Source organism: Pyxicephalus adspersus, chromosome 12 (genome assembly GCF_032062135.1).
Source record: "Pyxicephalus adspersus chromosome 12, UCB_Pads_2.0, whole genome shotgun sequence".
Lineage (NCBI taxonomy): Eukaryota > Metazoa > Chordata > Amphibia > Anura > Pyxicephalidae > Pyxicephalus > Pyxicephalus adspersus.
The window spans coordinates 17,686,675-17,706,802 of record NC_092869.1 but is presented as its reverse complement, the minus strand read 5'-3'; the positions used below and the strand labels follow the sequence as shown (position 1 = coordinate 17,706,802).

The 20,128-nt window shown below is 36.5% G+C and overlaps 1 protein-coding gene across 3 annotated transcripts in view; it reads left to right on the top strand.

Annotated features, from left to right (window-relative positions):
• FUT8 (fucosyltransferase 8) overlaps window positions 1-13,068 on the top strand; it is a 140,735-nt gene extending 127,667 nt beyond the window's left edge. For all 3 annotated transcript variants that reach the window (XM_072427850.1, XM_072427851.1, XM_072427852.1), the window contains 2 exons: window positions 926-1,076; window positions 9,490-13,068. In XM_072427850.1, coding sequence (XP_072283951.1) covers window positions 926-1,076; window positions 9,490-9,804 — 466 coding nt within the window. In that variant the 3' untranslated portion in view covers window positions 9,805-13,068. The remainder of the gene's footprint in view (window positions 1-925; window positions 1,077-9,489) is intronic.
• The last annotated feature ends 7,060 nt before the right edge of the window (window positions 13,069-20,128 follow it).

Below are 20,128 nucleotides of genomic sequence, written 5' to 3'. Positions count from 1 at the left end.
GGGTCCTGATCTGTCAATCCCCCCCCCCCCCCCCCCCATAGAGCAGAACGGCGCTGTATGTTCAGCTCCCCCCCCCCCCCACCTCTATAGAGCAGAACGGCGCTGTATGTTCAGTGCTCATTCATGCAATGTTCAGTCTTTTGTCCTTGGAAAGGATCGGGAAATATCCTTTCCAACAACAATTATTGATCTTGTGTATGCAGCCTTTTTCTTGAAAACTGCATCCTAGGTACAGTTGCACACAGTTTTATTTAGGGGCCTTGGTTGTTTCATGATTTCAGACATCTAGGTGATAGGTATTTTATGGATTTTGTCTATCTCTGTTGAATTTTGTCTCCAGGTATTTCCACACAGGCTCTGTAAGATTTTACTAAAGAGTTTGTTTTTTTATTTTAGCAAAATAAATTATAATTCTGACACCAGTAGCTCAACATTGGCTTAAAACAGTTTTTACATGATCTTACCAGTATCCCTTTAAGGTTTATTCAAACCTCAAAACCAAAATTAAATACACTACAGGGTGCCTGTTCTTAGATGCAGTGGCATAATTTGTATAATTTTATCAGTTGTTTTCCTCTTTATTTGAATTTAGTAATGCTGCCTACCACCAATTCCTGTCCTTTGTATACACTTATTATATTACATGTTTGTGTTTGGGTTTAGATGCATCAGCAAAACTTAAAATGCTATGTTTAACTGTTCATGTAGACAAACATGTTAACATTTGCCTTTAAATCAGAACACAAATTTAATTTGCATTGACAGATGTGTACCTGTGTCATGTTCCCCCCCCCCCAACCCTATGAATGCCAGTTTCCCTGGCATAGTCTTTTTAAAAAGTATAGGATCCAGAGTAAACATATACTTGCAATGTATATGTATTGTTTTTGTCTTTGTAACTAAAGTATGTTTTTTGTTTTTTCAGATATCCACAATATGAATTTATTAGCGACAATTCCATATCCTGGTCTGCAGGTCTACATAACCGGTACACTGAAAATTCATTGCGAGGTGTCATTCTTGATATTCATTTCTTATCCCAGGCAGACTTTCTTGTGTGTACATTCTCATCCCAGGTGAATAACTTATTTGAATTAAGAAGAAACATCCTCTTCCATGAACAAATTTTATATGATGCTGGACGGAAATAAATTTCAATAAAAGTGAACATAATGACACGTACCTTCTACAGAGCCCTTGATCCCTCCACAGCTGGCTTTGATATGGTCCCACACTGTCCTGGATCCCTTCTTTGTCCCAGCACAGGACCACATTGAAGCCAGCTGTGGAGGGATCAAGGGCTCTGCAGAAGTAAAGGTAAATTCAATTTTTTTATTTTATTGAAGGTTTCACTTTAACCCTGCCATAAAAATACACGTTATATGTTTTAGATTTAAAATTATACCTTTTCATTAGGAATTTTATGTTTTACTGAGGAACCGTCAGTCATCGCTATCTTTTCCCTTCGTCTTCTGGCTTCTGCTTATGTCACCCGATCTCTCACAAGTTCAGTTGAGGTATCCTCCTGTAATTGTAAAAGAATGCCGACCTTACTGCGCATGCATGTCCATTGCAGAAAACTTCCCCTTCTGCACAGGCCCAGAATCAGGCATTGTGGTAGGTATCCCATGGGGCTCTGGGATACTGCAGATAATGCTGCAGCAGTAAAGACAGACAGAGAGGGGCCTAAATTGCACTAAATGATTAGTGCAATTTGTAGCAGTGATCCTTCATGTCCGATGGTACCCTCCCTCGCACCAATGGTACAAAATAGCCCAGTGTCAGGAGAGATTTGTTTGTTTGCCTCCCTAATGTACTGGTTATAGCACTCCTTGTTAAACTGCATTGCATATACCAAGTGTGGGTGTTGGAATTTTTAGATGTACGATCTGTTTCCTCAATGTATTAAGGTTTAAGGACACAGTGATGTGATTTTTGTAAAAAAAAAAAAAATAGCACAAGGTTTTTTTTTTCTTTGCAGTCACATCTATGACATTACATAGTTACATAGGTTCAAAATAGACACAAGTCCATCAAGTTTAACCTCTAGGGAATAAAACATTTCCTAGATAAAAAAAAACCTATGGACATACTTGATCCAGAGGGAGGTAAAAAAAAAGCCCTGGTACAATTTGCTCCAACAGGGGAAAAAATTCTTCCAAATTCCCTGAGGCAATCGAATGTTCCCTGGATCTTCAATTTAAAGCTTTAACACCCAGTTATTTTCTGTACTTCTAAAAAAGCATCAAGCTTTTTCCAAAAGCAACTTATAGTACTTGCTGAAACTACTTCCTGAGGAGTACAAAAGAACAATGAAAAGACGGGTGGTGGTTGAGGCTTACAAATCCATTATATATCGATAATAAAGTAATTTGTATATAAATACATAGCAATCATGTTTTATATCATCAATTTCGTTGTATTAGCCTGGAGTTGGGATATTCTTATTAGAGAATATTCTGCTAACAGTTCATACAATAACCCTTTCCAGTCTAATTTTACTGACGCTTTTCGCCTGATAGGCTTCTTCAGGATATGCTGGGACTGTGACGGTCTAAAAATATATAAATAAACATATATAAAGCGTAAATGGTCAATAACATACATATAAGTATCAATTATCAAACACCTATATATTATACATATTACAAACATTTCACCAAAGTAGTGCTTTCTGGAACAACCTTCAAAGGTGTAATGTATGTAACCAGTAGTAGAATAGTGTATAGGAATATATTGATATATCTATGGGTATTGTAGTGAACACATGGAGTGTTAAATAATTGAATATATATAGATAGTACTGTAGGGACAGTACATAACACTTTTATGTAGATATTGGGACAAATGATTAGTCCAAAGAGTAGACAGGCTGTTGGTACCTCTGAAAGTGGAATAATAAAAGTATAGTATAGTAATACTGATTAAAGATGTCAGTTTACATCGAGGAGATGCTGTTACAATAAGGATAAGGGAAATAATTTGGTTAGATTGATGGATCCCTTATATACTTTTGTCTTTAAATATTGCCCAAAGTTCAGATCAATCTTATGGTGTCTAAATGGTGAATAGGGAGTCCCTTGTGGTGGGAGAATATTGATCCAGTATCCACTGGTGATATTGGGTCTCCACAAAGTTAACTGTTAAATAGTTGTAATAAAAGAAATACATTAGTAGTAATGCTTCCAGTTAGTCTATAATTGGTGAGGGGATGATTAATTACCTCTTAGTTTGCTAATATATGGTCCTTGCTTAGCAGCAGCTTGAGTAGATGGGGTGCAGTAAAAATGACAGCCGGGGGCTGTCTGTGTAGGAAGCCCACCAGTTATAGGCGGCGGGGGGGACAGCGGCATTGTACGGAACTCAGTGCGAATGCGCAGGTTCCTGAACTCATGTGAACACACCCTCTGCGTGTGACGTAGGGTAGGGAATTCCCTGTGACAAAGGTGGGGCTGCCCTCTTATCTCCAGGGGAGGTGTCTGAAGAGCCGGCATCTCTTGATGATGAAATGGTGATCCGCAGACATAGCAGATCATACGGAGGAGAGAATGGGCATACCTAAAGGGGCGGAAATGTAATTTAAACATCCCCTCCAGATGGCAGCAGGGGTGCTGGCCAGTAAGGATGGCGCTTGGTCCCCTGTAAGACCCACTGACATCAGGGGGATATCCTATTCTAAGGCTGGATGAGGACTATTCTGTGTGCTAAATAAATGATGTCCATTGTGTATAAAATGTGATACTAATTATGGTGTAATAAACATTGTTGCTTAGTTGTATAATGATTAGGGGCATGAGATACAGGTATGTAGATGAAAAACAAACCAGATATATAATAGTGATATATATATCAGTACATATACAAGCAATACACATACAAGTGCTATTATAGTTATAAGTACCTTAAAAGTGAAAAAGAGAAAGCAAAAAAATACATTATGCAGATTTGTTATGCTCAAGGTCATGATTTATGATGATACATGATACCTAGATATTTCAATATATACAATCTTTTCATTAATAAACACCTACAGTGGGAAAATTTGAGATATCTTTTAATGTTCTATTGTTAATGACATATTACGTTCTGCATATACCGTATTTTTCGGACCATAAGACAAACTGGACCATAAGACGCACCAGTTTTTTAGAGAAGGAAATGAAGAAAAAAAAGATTCTGAAACAAATAGTGTCCTAAAATATTTTATGTGTTTGTCAGCCAATCATGCTGAGAGTGGGAGGACGCCGGGAGCAAGATACAGGAGACACAGTCACTCCGGCCGGCGCTGAACAGGAGACAGGAGAAAAGGCAGAGGGGGGGCTATACAGGGGGGACAGGACAGCGGCTGGGAAGGATACATTTTGATACATTTGGACCATAAGACGCAGGGACTTCCCCCCCCCCCCCACACACACTTCTGGGGGGAAAAAGTGTGTCTTATGGTCCGAAAAATACGGTAGGTCCTGCAATGCAAATTATGTCCTCCATCTAATGTGAGTGCCCTTTATGGGGCATTTTGCTGATTATTGTGTGTGACATGTATTATTCTAATGTGTGAAGGAAAATGTTCTCCTTTCCCCTTATGTTATCACCTTTCTTGAGTGCAGTATCTTTACTAAGTCTCATTTAGCTTAACAAGCACACATATCTTAAATAACAAGATGATTATCAGAGAAAAAGAATTAACAAGTAACCAACAATTATTTAAAATAGGCTAAATATCACTGGGGAACGCATTTTTTGTTGAGTTAGATCTTACACTTGTTTTTGTACTAATTTTTGAATGTAGAAATGACCCCAGTTTTTTGCTTCCACATCCAGTTTTTACAATACAGGGTACCCTCCATTTTAGTCAAAAAACATGCAAATTTTACATACAATGAAAAAATAATGAAATAACGTGAATGTACTGTTTATTTAAACAGTTTGTTCATACAAAGGATTTTATTGTTACTCTGACATTTTTTTACAGTAAAACTATTGAAAAATAATTGGGTAAGCGGTTAAGCTAAAAATTTACACTTATAGCTTTTCCTGGAGTGTTCAGTGTTAGAATAATCCTGCCGGATGCTCCAACAATAGTCAGCCATCATATGTACATCCCATCTGCACCAAAGTTTTCTGGGAAGTTAAAAAAAAAAAAAAAAAAATGGCTATGCAGAAAATGCACCTTGATGCTCATATTGCAACCAAGCGTTTTGCAGCTCTCCAAGAGTTTCTGGACAATTTCTGTGTAATTATTTGCTCATGTGTTTCCAAGTGCTTGACAATTGTTTTGAATGATAACCAAGCATTCTTTCGACTTGTTGACATTGTCCTGCTGAAGTGGTAATCTTTGATGAGCTGCTGAATCTGTGGACCATCAAACACACCGGCCTTTATTTTTTCAAATGACAGGCTAGGAAATGCTAAAATTAGGTACTTGAAACAGTCTCCTTAAGTTGGCAAAGCTTTACTGAACTGCTTCATCAGACCCAGTTTCATGTGCAGGAATTATAGGCGGGAATATAATATTCTTTCTATCAACAAGTGGCTCATGTAGAATGTTTAGATCACCTGGTTTTAGGCCAATTCCTTTCCACCCAATGCCTCTCACCATCTCTGCTGTCCCACATGCACAGATAACAGGGATACTTGGTGTATCCGCATTGCTTACCATGAAGGAAGCATACCATTTTAAGGTCAACACAGATGACCCAATTGTGTTGGTGATATTGCAACAACTCAATGACTCTCCATATGTCTGCATATTCTTCACAAAGAGAAACTGAATGGCCAGTTAGGGCTGACACAAATATATTGCCATCGTGAAGGAGGACACACTTTAAGCTCTGCTTTGAGCTATCGAAGAATAGTCGCCATTCAGTTGAGTTATAGATTGGAATTCCCAATTCCTCCATTAAACCAGGTATGTTATGCCAATACACAAAGCCAATGTCAGTTCAAAAGTACTGAAGAAATGCAATTTCTCTGGTTCGAAAGTACAATACCTTTGTTCCTTTTTCAATTAAGTTTTTCTCACTTGATGCTAGGAGTTCTGATGCCTTCTTTGATAGTCCCAAAATACTCAACTCACGCTGAATAATTCCCTTACAGAGTCCTCTTTAATTTCAAACTCTTCCTCATTGTCACCTTGTTCATCACCATAATCATATTCTTCGAGAGGGTAGTGTAATGAAAACTGGCACTGGGATTTCATCTTAATGAGCTACTGGGCATAAAGCTGATGGTAGACTAGGATACTCTTACATTTATTTTTCTTGTTATATCCTGAAGTTTTCACTATACAAAAGTAACCATCACTGAAATGATCTTCTGGCTCTCACCAAACCATAGGTATACCAAATGGCATTGTATCACATGTTCCCTTTGTCCACATCCTTAACGCACTGTTTGCACACCTTATGAGGGGCCTATGACTTATCTTGATCACTTTGAACAGTTTAACTTTGAAAAATGCCAAATAGGCTTGCCCTACAAATTTGCTGATGTTTTCCCTTTGACTGGGAATAGTGAAACTGCCACAGATTTAACAAAATGAATCAGGGTTGTTTAGGCACTTATGACGAGAAACAGCAGAGCCAGACGTGGTCTGAAAGAAAGGAAATACATGTGTAATTAGAAAAATACATTTTGCTTAGTCACTACGTAGAGCAGCAACAACCAAGAGGTGTAGAGCACAACCTCTGACCAGACTGTCTTGCGTGTAAATGAAAAGCCTATACAAATCCACGCCACAGTAATCGCATTAACAAAAACAGTAGAGAAAAAACCTGACGTGATAGAAGAAAACTAACTGCACTTTCAGAATCAGCATACCTCGTTTAGTGTAAATTAGCTTAAAAATTTGAAGTCAACAAAAAATGTGTTCAAAAATTGTTACCCAGTGTAATGATCACACAGACTGAGTAAAATGATACATTAAACATAGAGTCCGTCCTCTGTATCCTGCACCCTGGCTGGGCTCCAAGAAGAAGAGAGAGAGAAGAGATGTAAGATTAAGGGGAAGATTTGGGGCTGTTGTCCCTTCCTATACATCTCCAGGACCCCTGGCCACATTTAGCCACACTCACACTCCTTACTCAGGTGTCCTCCCACTTCCAGAAACACTGCTCACATGTGCCCGCTTCTCCAGTAGATGTCACTGTTACACTGGGGGCAAGTCCTCTGACCCAGCTGACCAGCTAGTTCCAGCTCCTTTGGGTGTCATAATATAACAGCGATGTTTACACACCTGGCAGGATATTTGGAGAAGTCCTTGAAGTAGATTTCTCAATGGTATGGTGTGTTATTCCTGCTTATCTTCACTTCTGATTGCTTGGCTCCTACCTCCAGCTGGAACCATCCTGCTAGTCTTGTCCTCAGAGGCATTTCAAAGTCAACCCCTATCAAGGTTCACCAACAGCCAGTTTGGACTCATCTCCAAAAAGGATTGTTTTTGAGTGCTGATTTTATACTATTCATGTTGCGCACTCCAACATTGTGCTTAATAGTTCCAAGTATCCATCCATTTTATATATACTGGTTACATATATTACACCTTTGAAGATTGTTCCAGAAACCACTACTTTGGAGAAATGTTTGTGATCTGTATAATTTATAGGTTTTTGATAAACGATACGTACTTATATGTATGTTATTGACCATTTATTATTTATATATGTATATTTGAACATATTTAAAATGAGAATTTGAATAATAGAATTGATCCTATAAAACATGATTGCTATGTAATTATGTATGAATTACTTTATTATCAATACATAATTATTTTGTAAGCCTCAAACCCCTGTCTTTTTTTCTTATCTAAGCTCTGTAAGCACAACACGAGGCAGCTACCTACCTATATACTAATATCGAGAGACGGAGCATCTTTTAATATTTGTATACTTCCTGAGGGAGCCCATTCCACATTCTTACAGACCTTACATTGAGGTACATTGAGCTTAAACTTCTTTTCCTCCAGACACAAAGCATGCCCTCTTGTCCTTTGTATTGATTTTAAAGTGAATAATTGGGAAGAGAGTTCTCTATATGGACCATTTATATAGTTACACAGGGCAATCATATTCCCCCATAAACATCTCTTCTCAAGAGAGAATATATTTAGTTCAGCTAATATCTCCTTATAGCCAAGTTCCTCCATTCCTTTTATTAGTTTAGTTGCCCTCCTTTACACCCCTCAAATTCCACAATATCCTTTTTGTGAACTGGTCCCCAAAACTGGACTGCATATTCCTGATGAGGACCAATGCAGGGGCAAGATTATGTGTCTTGATCTCTGCAGTTTGTTTCTCTTTTAATCCAAGAAATTAAGTACCTTACTAGCTTTAGATAATGCAGCCTGGCATTGCATACTATTAATTCTATGATCTACCAGAACTCCAAGATTCTTTTCCATTTCTGACTCTCCATTGAGAATCAGTGGTGGTAAATCAGTGATTGGCATTCAAAACACATGCACCTAGTAGAATTACCTTCTGTGTATGTTATTGAATATCAGTTTAACCACCCGGCCGTTAAACCTGACCTTGGTTCGGGGTAAAAACACTTGGTGTTAAACCCGAACTTTTCTCAGGTGGGTAAACAAACATTATATTGCAATCCAATTGTCATACATTGTATGACAATCGGATTACAATTGAAAGAATATACTTACCCGGTCCCCGCAGCCTCCTCTGGACACGTCTGTCCTCTTCTGTCTTCTCCCGGCGAGTGCAGTGACGATCTCCGGGGTTTCCCTAATTAGGTGAATTATAAGTAATTATTGAGTAATTCAGTGAATTATAGCCTACAATCTAAAATAAATTTCCATGCCAAAAATGTAACACTTTTTGCATGGAAGTACAGAAGTTTGGAATAAATTAGAGTACGCGTACGCGTCCCTCGGAGATTCCTGATGATGTCCGTGCATTCCCCCATCGATGGGGGTCGTAGCGGGAAATTCAAATATTTTGTATTGGATTAAATACAAAGTCCTGTATCCAATCCAATACAAAATATATTTATGTGGTTTTGTCTATAGGTATGTGACTCTGTTTTAAAATTTATCACACTAGGGAGGTGTTTTAGAAAAATATATTACTATACAGTATATCGAATTATTGCATTTTCAGTATTTTTTATTTATGTATTCTTGTTTAAGCTGATTTTTGTGTTTTTTATTTATTTTATTAAAAGTACATATTTTTTTTTTTTTTTTTTACATGATTGTGTGTTTCAAACGTTTTTTATATTCATGATATCTACTAGACCCTGGTTCGGACATATTTCTGTAAGTTACAGGTCTACAATTTAAAAAAAAAAACAATTTCATGAAAAACAGTGTACTGCTTTTGGTACAGAAATTTAGACATCAGTAAAACGCCCAGGTGGTTAATATATGTCCCTAAATATACTTATGTTCTTTAATGGAAACTACTTTTTACACCAAATGTATTATGTATTTTTTCATCTTTTATTTTGTGATTTCTTTTTTTTTCCATATAGGTATGTCGAGTTGCCTATGAAATCATGCAAACACATCATCCAGATGCTTCAGCAAATTTTCATTCCTTAGATGATATTTATTACTTTGGAGGACAGAATGCTCACAACCAAATTGCAATATATCCCCACCATCCAAGAAACCCTGAGGAAATCCCTATGGAACCCGGGGACATTATTGGAGTTGCTGGAAACCACTGGGATGGCTATTCAAAGGGCATTAACCGCAAATTAGGAAGGACTGGTCTATACCCTTCTTACAAAGTTAAGGAAAAAATTGATACTGTGAAATATCCTACATACCCAGATGCCAATTAATGAGAGCAGATGACTTATTCTTTAAAATTATGTGCCATTGCAACTGTTCAAATGAGAAACAAAACTGCCATTTTAATTTATATGTTAATAAAGCAGCTGTTTCACATAAAATATGACAAAAGGAAAACCAAGTTGCTGTTGTTCCTTGACTATGTTGAAAGGTCTTTTATTAGTAAAATCCTATGCTTGTGCAAGTTTAATGAGGATATTTACAGGTCTGCTCCATTTGGCAGGATAATGAAACGTTACCCACAGTTGTTTAACCCCGCCATGTTGGACAGTCTAAGAAATGTGAAGATGTTTTATATGTGGAATTTTTAAAAATGTGCCTATGATCAAAAGGTTACCTGTTATCAAGAATTGGGCAAGGTGTGAACTACTGTGCATTTCAAACATCAGATTTGTTCCTGTTCAAGATCCATATTGAAATTAGGTAATTTTACTTAGGAACATTTGCTGAAAGGAGTCCCCTTGATAATATCATTTTACTGTTTAATAAATAATGGGTAATCAGACAAACAAATCCAATCATTGTTACTGTAGGATATTTTTTGTATAAACTTTAACTGGTTCTTAAAAAAGTGATCTTGGCATTCATTGTCTTTGATAACAAACAATTAAATAATACCAAACTGATATATTTTTTATTGCTTTCGGACTGTTTGGGACATATTTAATTTTGCTTATGTAAAGTTACCCAAAGCATTTGCAAAGTGCATAACTCTCTTTATATGTCACCATACCTGAAAGATTTATAAACTTGATAGCCTTTGTGGAAGCCATAGTTTATGGGGAATAGCAGTCCATATATATCCATTTTTTTTCATCCCAAAAATAGGCGATGGACAAGGCTATACTTTACAAGAAAAATATTACAATAATTTTTTATGTTCACTGGTTTGAATGTCAGTGTTTTACCTGTGTTCAGTACAAGTGGTTAGTAAATTGGGTCGCTTGCAATACTTTCAAGATACCAAATTTTAGTGTCTGTAACCATAAAAACTACATTAATTAGGAGCAATGGTCTCCTCTGGTATTACTACATACAAAAAGGGCAGAACTTCATTAGTGAAAAATAGTGATCTGAAACTGAACTGTAAAATCATTAAATACATTTGTGAAAAACGACAACAGGTCCATTATCAATATCTATTTGGAAGATCCTGTTCAGCATGAATGTTGAATTCACAGGTCCATGAATGTTGATTTTGTAAAGTCTTGTCTTGGCATTATTTATGTAGTCACACTCATTAGGACTGTTGCCTAGGACAGAGGTCCCCAACCCCCGATCCACGGCCGTGTGACAGGTGGGTCGTGGCTCTGGCTGGTGCATCCACCAGCGGGTTCAGGAGAAGGACCCTGCTTGGGATGGCGCCCTGGCCAGAGCCGCGGACCATGTCTCCTGGAGACATCACAGGCTCAGGAAGGGGGGGGGCAGGTTAAGTCTCTAGACACAACCTGCCCACTCTACCATCGCAGGATGTCACTCTGGGGGAAAGTTTCTTCCGCTTTGAGGGACACAGGGCTCACCACACATGCGTGGTCTAGAGTCCATGCATTTAGTGTTCCCCAACCTGCAAAGGGTTTAGAACCACTCTCCTAGGAAGCACTACACAATTTGGCTGGTATTGGCTGCTATCAAGAATTGGGCAAAGGTTCACACTCATTCAAACATCAGATTTGCTCCTATCGAAGATCTATAATTGAAATTGGGTAACATTTGCTGAAAAGCGTCCCCTTATAATATCACTTTACTGTTTAATATATGAACAGTCCATAAAACAAACAAATAATTTATTGTTACTGTAGGATTAATTTTTTTTATTTAATTTGTTCCTAGAATTTATGTAGTTAAATTCTTTAAGAACATAAAGCATATAAAGCACCACGCAATTTGCAGTCTAAAAAAAATGTCCAAAGGAAAATCACTCATTTTATCAACTACTCACTCATACTTGTCATACAACCAAGTTCAAAACCCTTTGCATAAAAAAGTCATAAAGTACTTCTCATCAAGAATTTATATTTTTATAGGAATCCAAAGTAAAAAGTAAACATACAGTATTTTAGAGACTAAAACCATACATCCCTTTTATTGGGGCTTATACTGTATAAAATGGGGGGAAAATTGATTTGGTTAGAACAGTAAGTGATGAAGTTTGTATCTTTTAATGAAAATGCTTCAGCACACCACAGATAAATTTGAGAAGAGTGTGAATGACTTTTTGAGACTTTAATTGTCATGGTTTAAAATGAAATCTTAAACACTTTTGTTATATGCAGTGTGTAAATACAACTTTTCTTTATAATTGAACTGTAGTTTGAGTGCCCATATTTAAGGCCATGTTGTACCTGCTTTCAACTTTATTTATTGTGCTTCCACCTGTGAGGTAAATGAGGTAAAAATTCTTGTACATTTCTATTAGGACAATATAATCACCTGTACACCTTAAGTGGCAGTCGCACACCTTAAGGGTTTCTTTCTTTAAGCCGACCACAAAACTGTGTTATAAACATAATTTACCTTTAACACTGTTTATAATGTATGCTGTGACTAAGTTCACTTGTTTTACAGATCATATAATTCTGAAAACATTTGTTATGCAGTTTTATTTGTATTTTCAATAGATACAGGCATATTGCTCATACTAAATGGAATGCAAATGCCTTTTTTTTTTTTTTTGCACTGATTGCAATGGGTAAAATGATTGACATTAGGGATTATGCCACATAACTATTCCTCTTGCAAAAAAAAAAAACTTGCCTACACAAATATGATCATGTTTTTACCTGTTCAGTGTCTTATGATTGTGGAAGAAAGTAAAGTCAGCTTTTCCTGTTCTTAGTCTTTTGTGTCTGAAGTAATAACTGTTTTCTCTTTAGATTTAAGACCACACCAGAAAATAAGGTCAATTCACTTAGATGTAACAATTAAATTTGTTCATAATTTTTATTTATTTTTAAATAGTAAAATCCCATAGATTAATTTTACAGATATTTTTTTCAGAAAATATTTTAATTATTGTGAGCCTTGAGTTTTATATTTAACTTTTTTTCTTTTTTACTAATTTTACTTTATCTCATGAAATGTCTGTCTCTCAAATGGCTCAGTTTTTATGCTTTTCTAAACACATTGCAGAACCTTTTAATTTATGTCATTCAGATGCTAGTGACATTTTAAAGAGTGATAACCTTAAAAATAGTTTTTGTGAACTTTTAAATACTAATGCTGTAAAGATTTATAATAAAATGTTTATGTAGTAATTTTAGCTTATCTGTTCAATTCCACTTTTTTAAATTGAAAATATTATTTCAAACATTAAAATTTGGGCTATGCTGATGAAAATACCACATCTCCAGTGCTTTAGTGAATCGACACCTGGAGAATAAAAATTTAAAAATGGTTGCTGTGACCATTTAAATACAGTTTTTATTTCAGACACTTTTATAAATCGTGTCCTTTGGCTACAATGGACAGATGTGCCTTCTGATTTTCCTGAAAAAAAAGGAAACTAAGCAGTTTCATATTCATCCATTAAGTTTCTGATTTGATGTGGCTGGAATACATTCATCATCTAAGGATAATAAAGGAGTAAAATGAAAAAACATCAACATCTATTACCTGATTTATATTTTTTTTATAATTGTTGATGTATGATCTTAATAAGTGACTACTTATGACAATCTCTAATTCACTCCAAAAAAATCTAAATCCATGGGAAAACCTACATGATTTCATGAAATCCTATATCCTTTCAAATTAGTTATTGACCGAAAGTTTCACAGAATCCCGCATGTCCAGGGTATCTGTGCCCTCTTAAGCTCCCACTTACCTTGCATCCATCTCCAGATAACATCAGCTCTTCCCAGGAATCCCATGTTGTGTTTACTTGCTGGTCTAACTCCTTGAAAAACTGTTCCTTTGCCTCAGAGGATTAGGAACTCCTGCAGATGCACTTCATCTGCTGGTAGAACTTAAAATACCATCTGGGGTGTCTCATCTTTAGCCCTCCTGATGGTGGGATGTGTTCCCTACTTGTCTCCTTTAGTCACGATTCCCCCTAGTTAAATGACAGGCAACAGAATGTCTTTTCAGTCTCCGTTTTCCAGGTTCTTGCATGTGCTTCTTGGACTTTGTGACTATATATTTGACTTTCAAATTGGTACTACATCTTGATCCTTTGGTATATTAATCCTGCCTCTGTCCTGATCATCCCTGATTTCTGTCCCCCCTGGCCTTGGCCTATCTGACCATGCTTAGGTTTCTATTTCAGTACATCACCAGCTCTATCCAGCAGTTGCAGTTGTGTGTTGGAGGGGGCTGCAACCTGGATAATGCCTTCCAAAGTTCATCCTCTTTTGGAGTTCGCTGGTGAAGCCAAGGTGTGGTGACTTGGACTCTGTCGACATTAACTGTCAAGTGAGTTGGTGACAGAGGTTCCTCCACCTGCCAGAGGGGCAGGCGTGCTAAAAATAATAACCACTGTCAACACAAGGAGGCAACCTCAAAGCAAGTGCACATATCATCGTTTACTATCAAAATGGTCTTGCGTGCAAGGAAAATTGCTGCAGGCGAGAGGTTCGGTTGTGATGAAGAAAGCTTAAGTGTCCAGCAAGCACCAAGATCATCTTAAGTTAGTTACGGAATTGCGTTGCCACCAATGGAGAGTTGCTCAGTGTCAGTATCTACTTGCACAAAGAGACACAGACTTTGGCCTTGTGTCAAAAGGATACAAAGAAACCACTTCTTTCCAAAAAAAAAAACATCAAGTGCACACTGAAATTTGTCAGAATATACGAGGAAGGATTTGACAGCAGAAATATGGTGCAGTTGCTATGATGAATCCTTCATGTCAGGAGTGTCAAACTCTGGCCTCGGGGGGCCAAATCGGCCCCCAACATCCTTTTTTTTGGCCCCCAAAGAAATCCTAAATATGAACTGCAGCTTGCCCGCTGCTGCATTGATATAGTGCCGCTACTACAATTCTATAGACGCTGCTACACTCGCGTCTATAGACCAACGGGCTCTCGCATTGGCCACTCGTGGCCCCGCATTGGACTGTTTTATAGACAAGTAATGCCGGGATTGTCATTTACATGGCATTTACAGCACTCACCCTCAGCTGTACTTTTCCTTGCTACTCCAAGGCATGGACTTGAGTGGTTGGATTTTCATAGAAGAAAATTGGTATTATTATTGTTTGTGCAATTATTATTGTGCAAAAAGGTAACCAATGAAATTTAACTCAGAAGACTACAAATAGAGAAAGAGGCATAGAATTTTCTTCTTAAAGTAAAATAAAAAAAAAATTTTAATGCCTCTTTATTATAGGCTTGTTCCAGAGTGAATGTGAAGCAAAACCTTTTTGTTTCCATATGAAACTAAATATTGACTCTTGCATACATTTTAAACTTATGAACTGTTTATAATTATATTTTCTTTGTACATTTCTATGATACACCAAATAAAGTTTGTAAAGAAGAACATTTGTCATTGCCAAAACTTGTGAACAGTACTGTAGTTCTACAGTGAAGTCTCACTGCAAACGACCCCTTTTTACAACATTTTCAGAATATATCAGCTTGGGTTTTTGAATTACCATCCTACTTTCTTTGTAATCTAAATTTTACGTGAAGTGCAAAAACACAGATGTAGTGTTCATTTTTACTGAATTTCTATTCAGGAATATTTTACAGCCATATGTAAATCTTTAAAGGACTTGGTAAGCTGCAATATAATTTTTTTTACAAAAGTTTTTTTTTTAATAAAATGCACCAAACTTAATGTTGCAGCAAAAACGTGTTTTTAAAGATCATAAACAAGGTAATGCCTCAAATGTCCTGCACTCATCTCCATACAGATACAAGACACACTTTACTCCATATACAGTATCCATAAATATTTGGACAGAGACAACTTTTTTCTAATTTCGGTTGTGTACATTACCACATTTAATTTAAATGAAACAACTCAGATGCAGCTGAACTGCAGGCTTTCAGCTTTAATTCAGTTGGTTGAACAAAGATTGCATAAAAATGTGAGGAGTCAAAGCGTTTTCTTAACACAATCACTTCATTTCAGGGGCTCAAAAGTAATTGGACAAATTAAAAAGCTGAAAATAAAATGTTCATTTCTAATACTTGATTGAAAACCCCTTGCTGGCAATGACAGCCTGTAGTCTTGAACTCATGGACATCACCAGATGCTGGGTTTCCTCCTTTTTATTGCTCTGCCAGGCCTTTACTGCAGCAGCTTTCAGTTGCTGTTTTTGGGCCTTTCTGTCCAAAGTTTACTCTTCAATAAGTGAAATGCATGCTCAACTGGGTTCAGATCAGTTGACTGACTTGGCCATTCACAAATATTCCACTTCTTTGCTTTAATAAACTCCTGGGTTGCTTTGGCTGTATGTTTTGGGTCATAGTCCATCTGTATTATGAAATGCCTCCCAATCAATGTGACTGCATTTAGCTGACTTTGAGCAGACAGTATGTCTCTGAACACATGAGAATTTATTTGGCTGCTTATGTCCTGTTTCACATCTTCGGTAAACACTAGTGTTCATCACATCATCGGTAAACACCAAGCCATCACACTGCCTCCACCATGTTTTACAGATGATGTGGTATGCTTTGGATAATGAGCTGTTCCATGCCTTCTCCATACTTTTTTCTTGCCCTTATTCTGGTAAAGGTTGATCTTGGTTTCATCTGTCCAAAGAATGTTTTTCCTGAACTGTTTTGGCTTTTTTTTTTTGGCAAGGTCCAATCTAGCCTTTCTATTCTTGAGGCTTATGAGTGGCTTGCATCTTGCAGTGCACCATCTGTATTTACTTTTATCCAGTCTTCTCTTTAGGGTAGACTTGGATATCGATACACCTACTTCCTGGAGAGTGTTGTTCACTTGGTTGGCTGTTGTAAAGCGGTTTCCCTTCACCATGGAAATGATTCTGCGTTCATCCACCACCGTTGTCTTCCGTGGACATCCAGGTCTTTTGGTGTTGCTGAGTTCACCAGTGCTTTGTTTCTTTCTCATGATGTACCAAACTGTAGATCTTGCCACTCATAATCTTGTAGCATTTTGTAGCAAGCACTCCCCTCAAATCAACTGCAGGCCTTTTATCTGCTTAATTGATAATGACATAACGAAGAAATAGCCCACACCAGCCCATGAAATAGCCTTTGAGTCCAATTAATTTTGAGCCCCTGAAATGAAGTGATTGTGTAAAAAAAATGAAGTGATTGTGTACCTTTTAATAGTCCCTTCATTTTTTAAATCTCTTCTTTACCATAGTTTTTCTTTTTTTTTCTTTATATTTTAACAAGATAAAGGTGTAAGTTTTCGGATGCTTCAATCAATGCGTTTCCCAGATCTTATTCTATGGCAAAGAGGCTATATTTGAAAGGGCATAAAAATACACAAGTGCCATAAGAAATTAACTGTCAGAGCGCAATACATAAGAAATATGAACCTGCAGATGACACCAAACTATGTAACGGAATTAAATCCATACTCTGTTGCCAGAGACTCAAGGACATCTGACATTTGGATATGAACGGGGCGTCCCTGCTTGCTGTGTGCAGAACGGAGGCTTGAAGGGGGGAGAGGGTGGTTTGCATGACTTGCAGAAGAAATCTTTCGCTAACCACAGCTGAGGTTGTGGGTGATCTTAAGGGGTGAGCTCCTTTTGCAGCCCTTTGTAACACCTTAATGACAAAGACAAACTAACTCTGCAGTAGTTTCTTTTTGAACAATGAAAGGTAATGAATGTCTAAGGCTCCATAAAGATTTTTTTTTCTGTATTGTTTGTTCATGATTGATAAACTCACAGTGATGATTTTATACAGTAACTGACACCATGCTGCCTAATATTATGTTGAGACAAACATCTGTCCCAATTGCATTTATTAAAATATTGTACCTGTTCTGATTTACATACAAATTCAACTTAAGAACAAACCTACAGTCCCTATCTTGTATGTAACCCAGGAACTACCTGTACTCTACAAGCAGACCTGGATGTACTGTTTGATTGCCCAATGTGACAAATGACATTTAATATTGAGAAATGTAAAGTTATGCACGTGGGGGCTAACAACATGCATGTTTCATACTGTCTAGGGGGAGTAAGAAATAGTTAAGGATCTGGGGGTTCTTGTGGATCATAGATCATAAATAGCATGCAATGCCAAGCTGCAATACCTAAAGTTAGCAAAGTACTTTCTTGTAATAAAAGAGGAATAGGCTGAAGAGATCAAGAGATAATCCCGCCCCTGTACAAAGCATTGGTCAGACCACATCAGGAATAACTTGATGGACTTTCACCTTGGATATTGCTGATGGGCCCAAAAGAGGTGAAAAGAAAACATAGATATGTATTTTCTACCATAATCTTTATTATTTATTAGTTACATAGTAAGTCAGGTTGAAAAAAACTCTGTTATTTTAGGGCCATTGTATCTAATTTTTACAGTCTTTCTAATATTGATTTGGTATCAATGGCTTGTAAAAGACTAATGTGGTACACATCTTTGAGCCCTTTTTAAAGTCTTTACTTGACTATAGTTGGAAAGATACTAGAGCTTTTAATAAAGAACCACATCAAGTTTTTGTTAGCATGGATTCAAGAAAGACTGAAGTTGGCAAACAAATCTATTTTTATGAGCAAGTATATAAACATTTGGACAATGGAGTAGTATCGTATACTTGGACCATAAAAAGCATGTGATGTAGTACCCAAAATATGATTATTGTTTAAACTGATGTCTTTAGGCTTAGAAAATTCCATCTGTACATAGATAGAGAATTTGAATAAAACTTGTTCAAGAGCAGTGATGATTGATTCATACTCTAAATGATCTAAGGTTGTCAGTGGTGCACCCCAGGGTTCATTATGGGGCCCCTAAATTTTAATGCATTTATAAAAGATAAATAGGAAGGATTGTTAAGAAAATAATATATATATATATTCTCTCTTCAGAAGGAAGGTTGTAGAAAATAAAGCATTTGTGCAGGAAAAGCCTTCCGTCATTAAATAAAAGATATTTATTCAAAGGCATACCAAAAATACAAAATATGGTAAGCAAGTTCACAAAGTAAACAAAAAGAAAGCATATGACCTGCTTGATGTTACGGATCATTCTGTGTGTGAGACTACGATGGTTCAATCTCTAATCATAACTTAAAAAGTAGCTTCATTTATACCCAAAGGTTTTACATTGACATAAATTAAATCTACTACATGGTATTGAAAACAAAGAATGAATAGACTTTACACAGCTCTTCCACATTGACCTCTGTTCCACTAGTCTGAACAGTTCCTAAGTTCTCAAAGATCAAAGTTGAGCTTTAGGGTTAGGGGGTTAGGGTTAGGGCTTTCTAAAGCTCAAAGATCAAAGTCTCAATTCCTCACATAAATCAACGTCAAAATTTTTATATAGCTATTCCTATTATCATTCCATGAGCTTTCACATACTTAAATTTATACATTTCTTATATGATAATCTTGAACATGCCCCCATTTTATTATGAAAAGAAATGCCTTATTTATCATAATTACCCTAATCTCATACATAAGTCAAACATTCACATTCATATCACATTTGTTCACAGATCATGGAAAGAATTGTTTTAGTCTGTTCAGTTGCTTCTATGGAGGCTAAATTAGAAGTATGCATGAACTTTCTTCTAAATAATTCTTAGTGTTTCTTCTCCTTTCCTTATTTCAACCATAACATTTCTTAATCTTTACAATAAGAAATATTTGAATATTCATGCAAACTATAATAAGTAAAATTATAAATGGATTTAACAGAATATTTTGCATTGCCTATGTTATTGATGATTTTGACCATACACTAATAGATTTTCTAAATTTTCCCCACCACAAAACACCCAACATTATCCACCATTCATGTTCTATTCAACTAAGTTAACATAAAGTTTGATTATGAAAACATGAATGATAAACAATTATTACTTGATTTGCTAAATACATGACCTTTAACTGAAAATGTAAACATGAAGATAGATCTATTTGTTCTACCCTGATCAATGTTCACCAGTCACAGTCATTGTATCATAATTCATAATATATCAATTGTGTAATACTAACTGGAACTCTCAAAACTGTAATTGGAACCAAAAGTTGTTCTTTTCCAGATATTGGAATCAGTGAACTACTATATCATACACCTTGATTACATCCTAACCATTTATTTACCCATTAATCAATGTGTTTTTTTAGCAAAAATTAATTCATTAGGTTAACTACCCAAAATAACCCATGCAAAAAAGTTCAATAATATCTTTAGAAGTATCAATTTC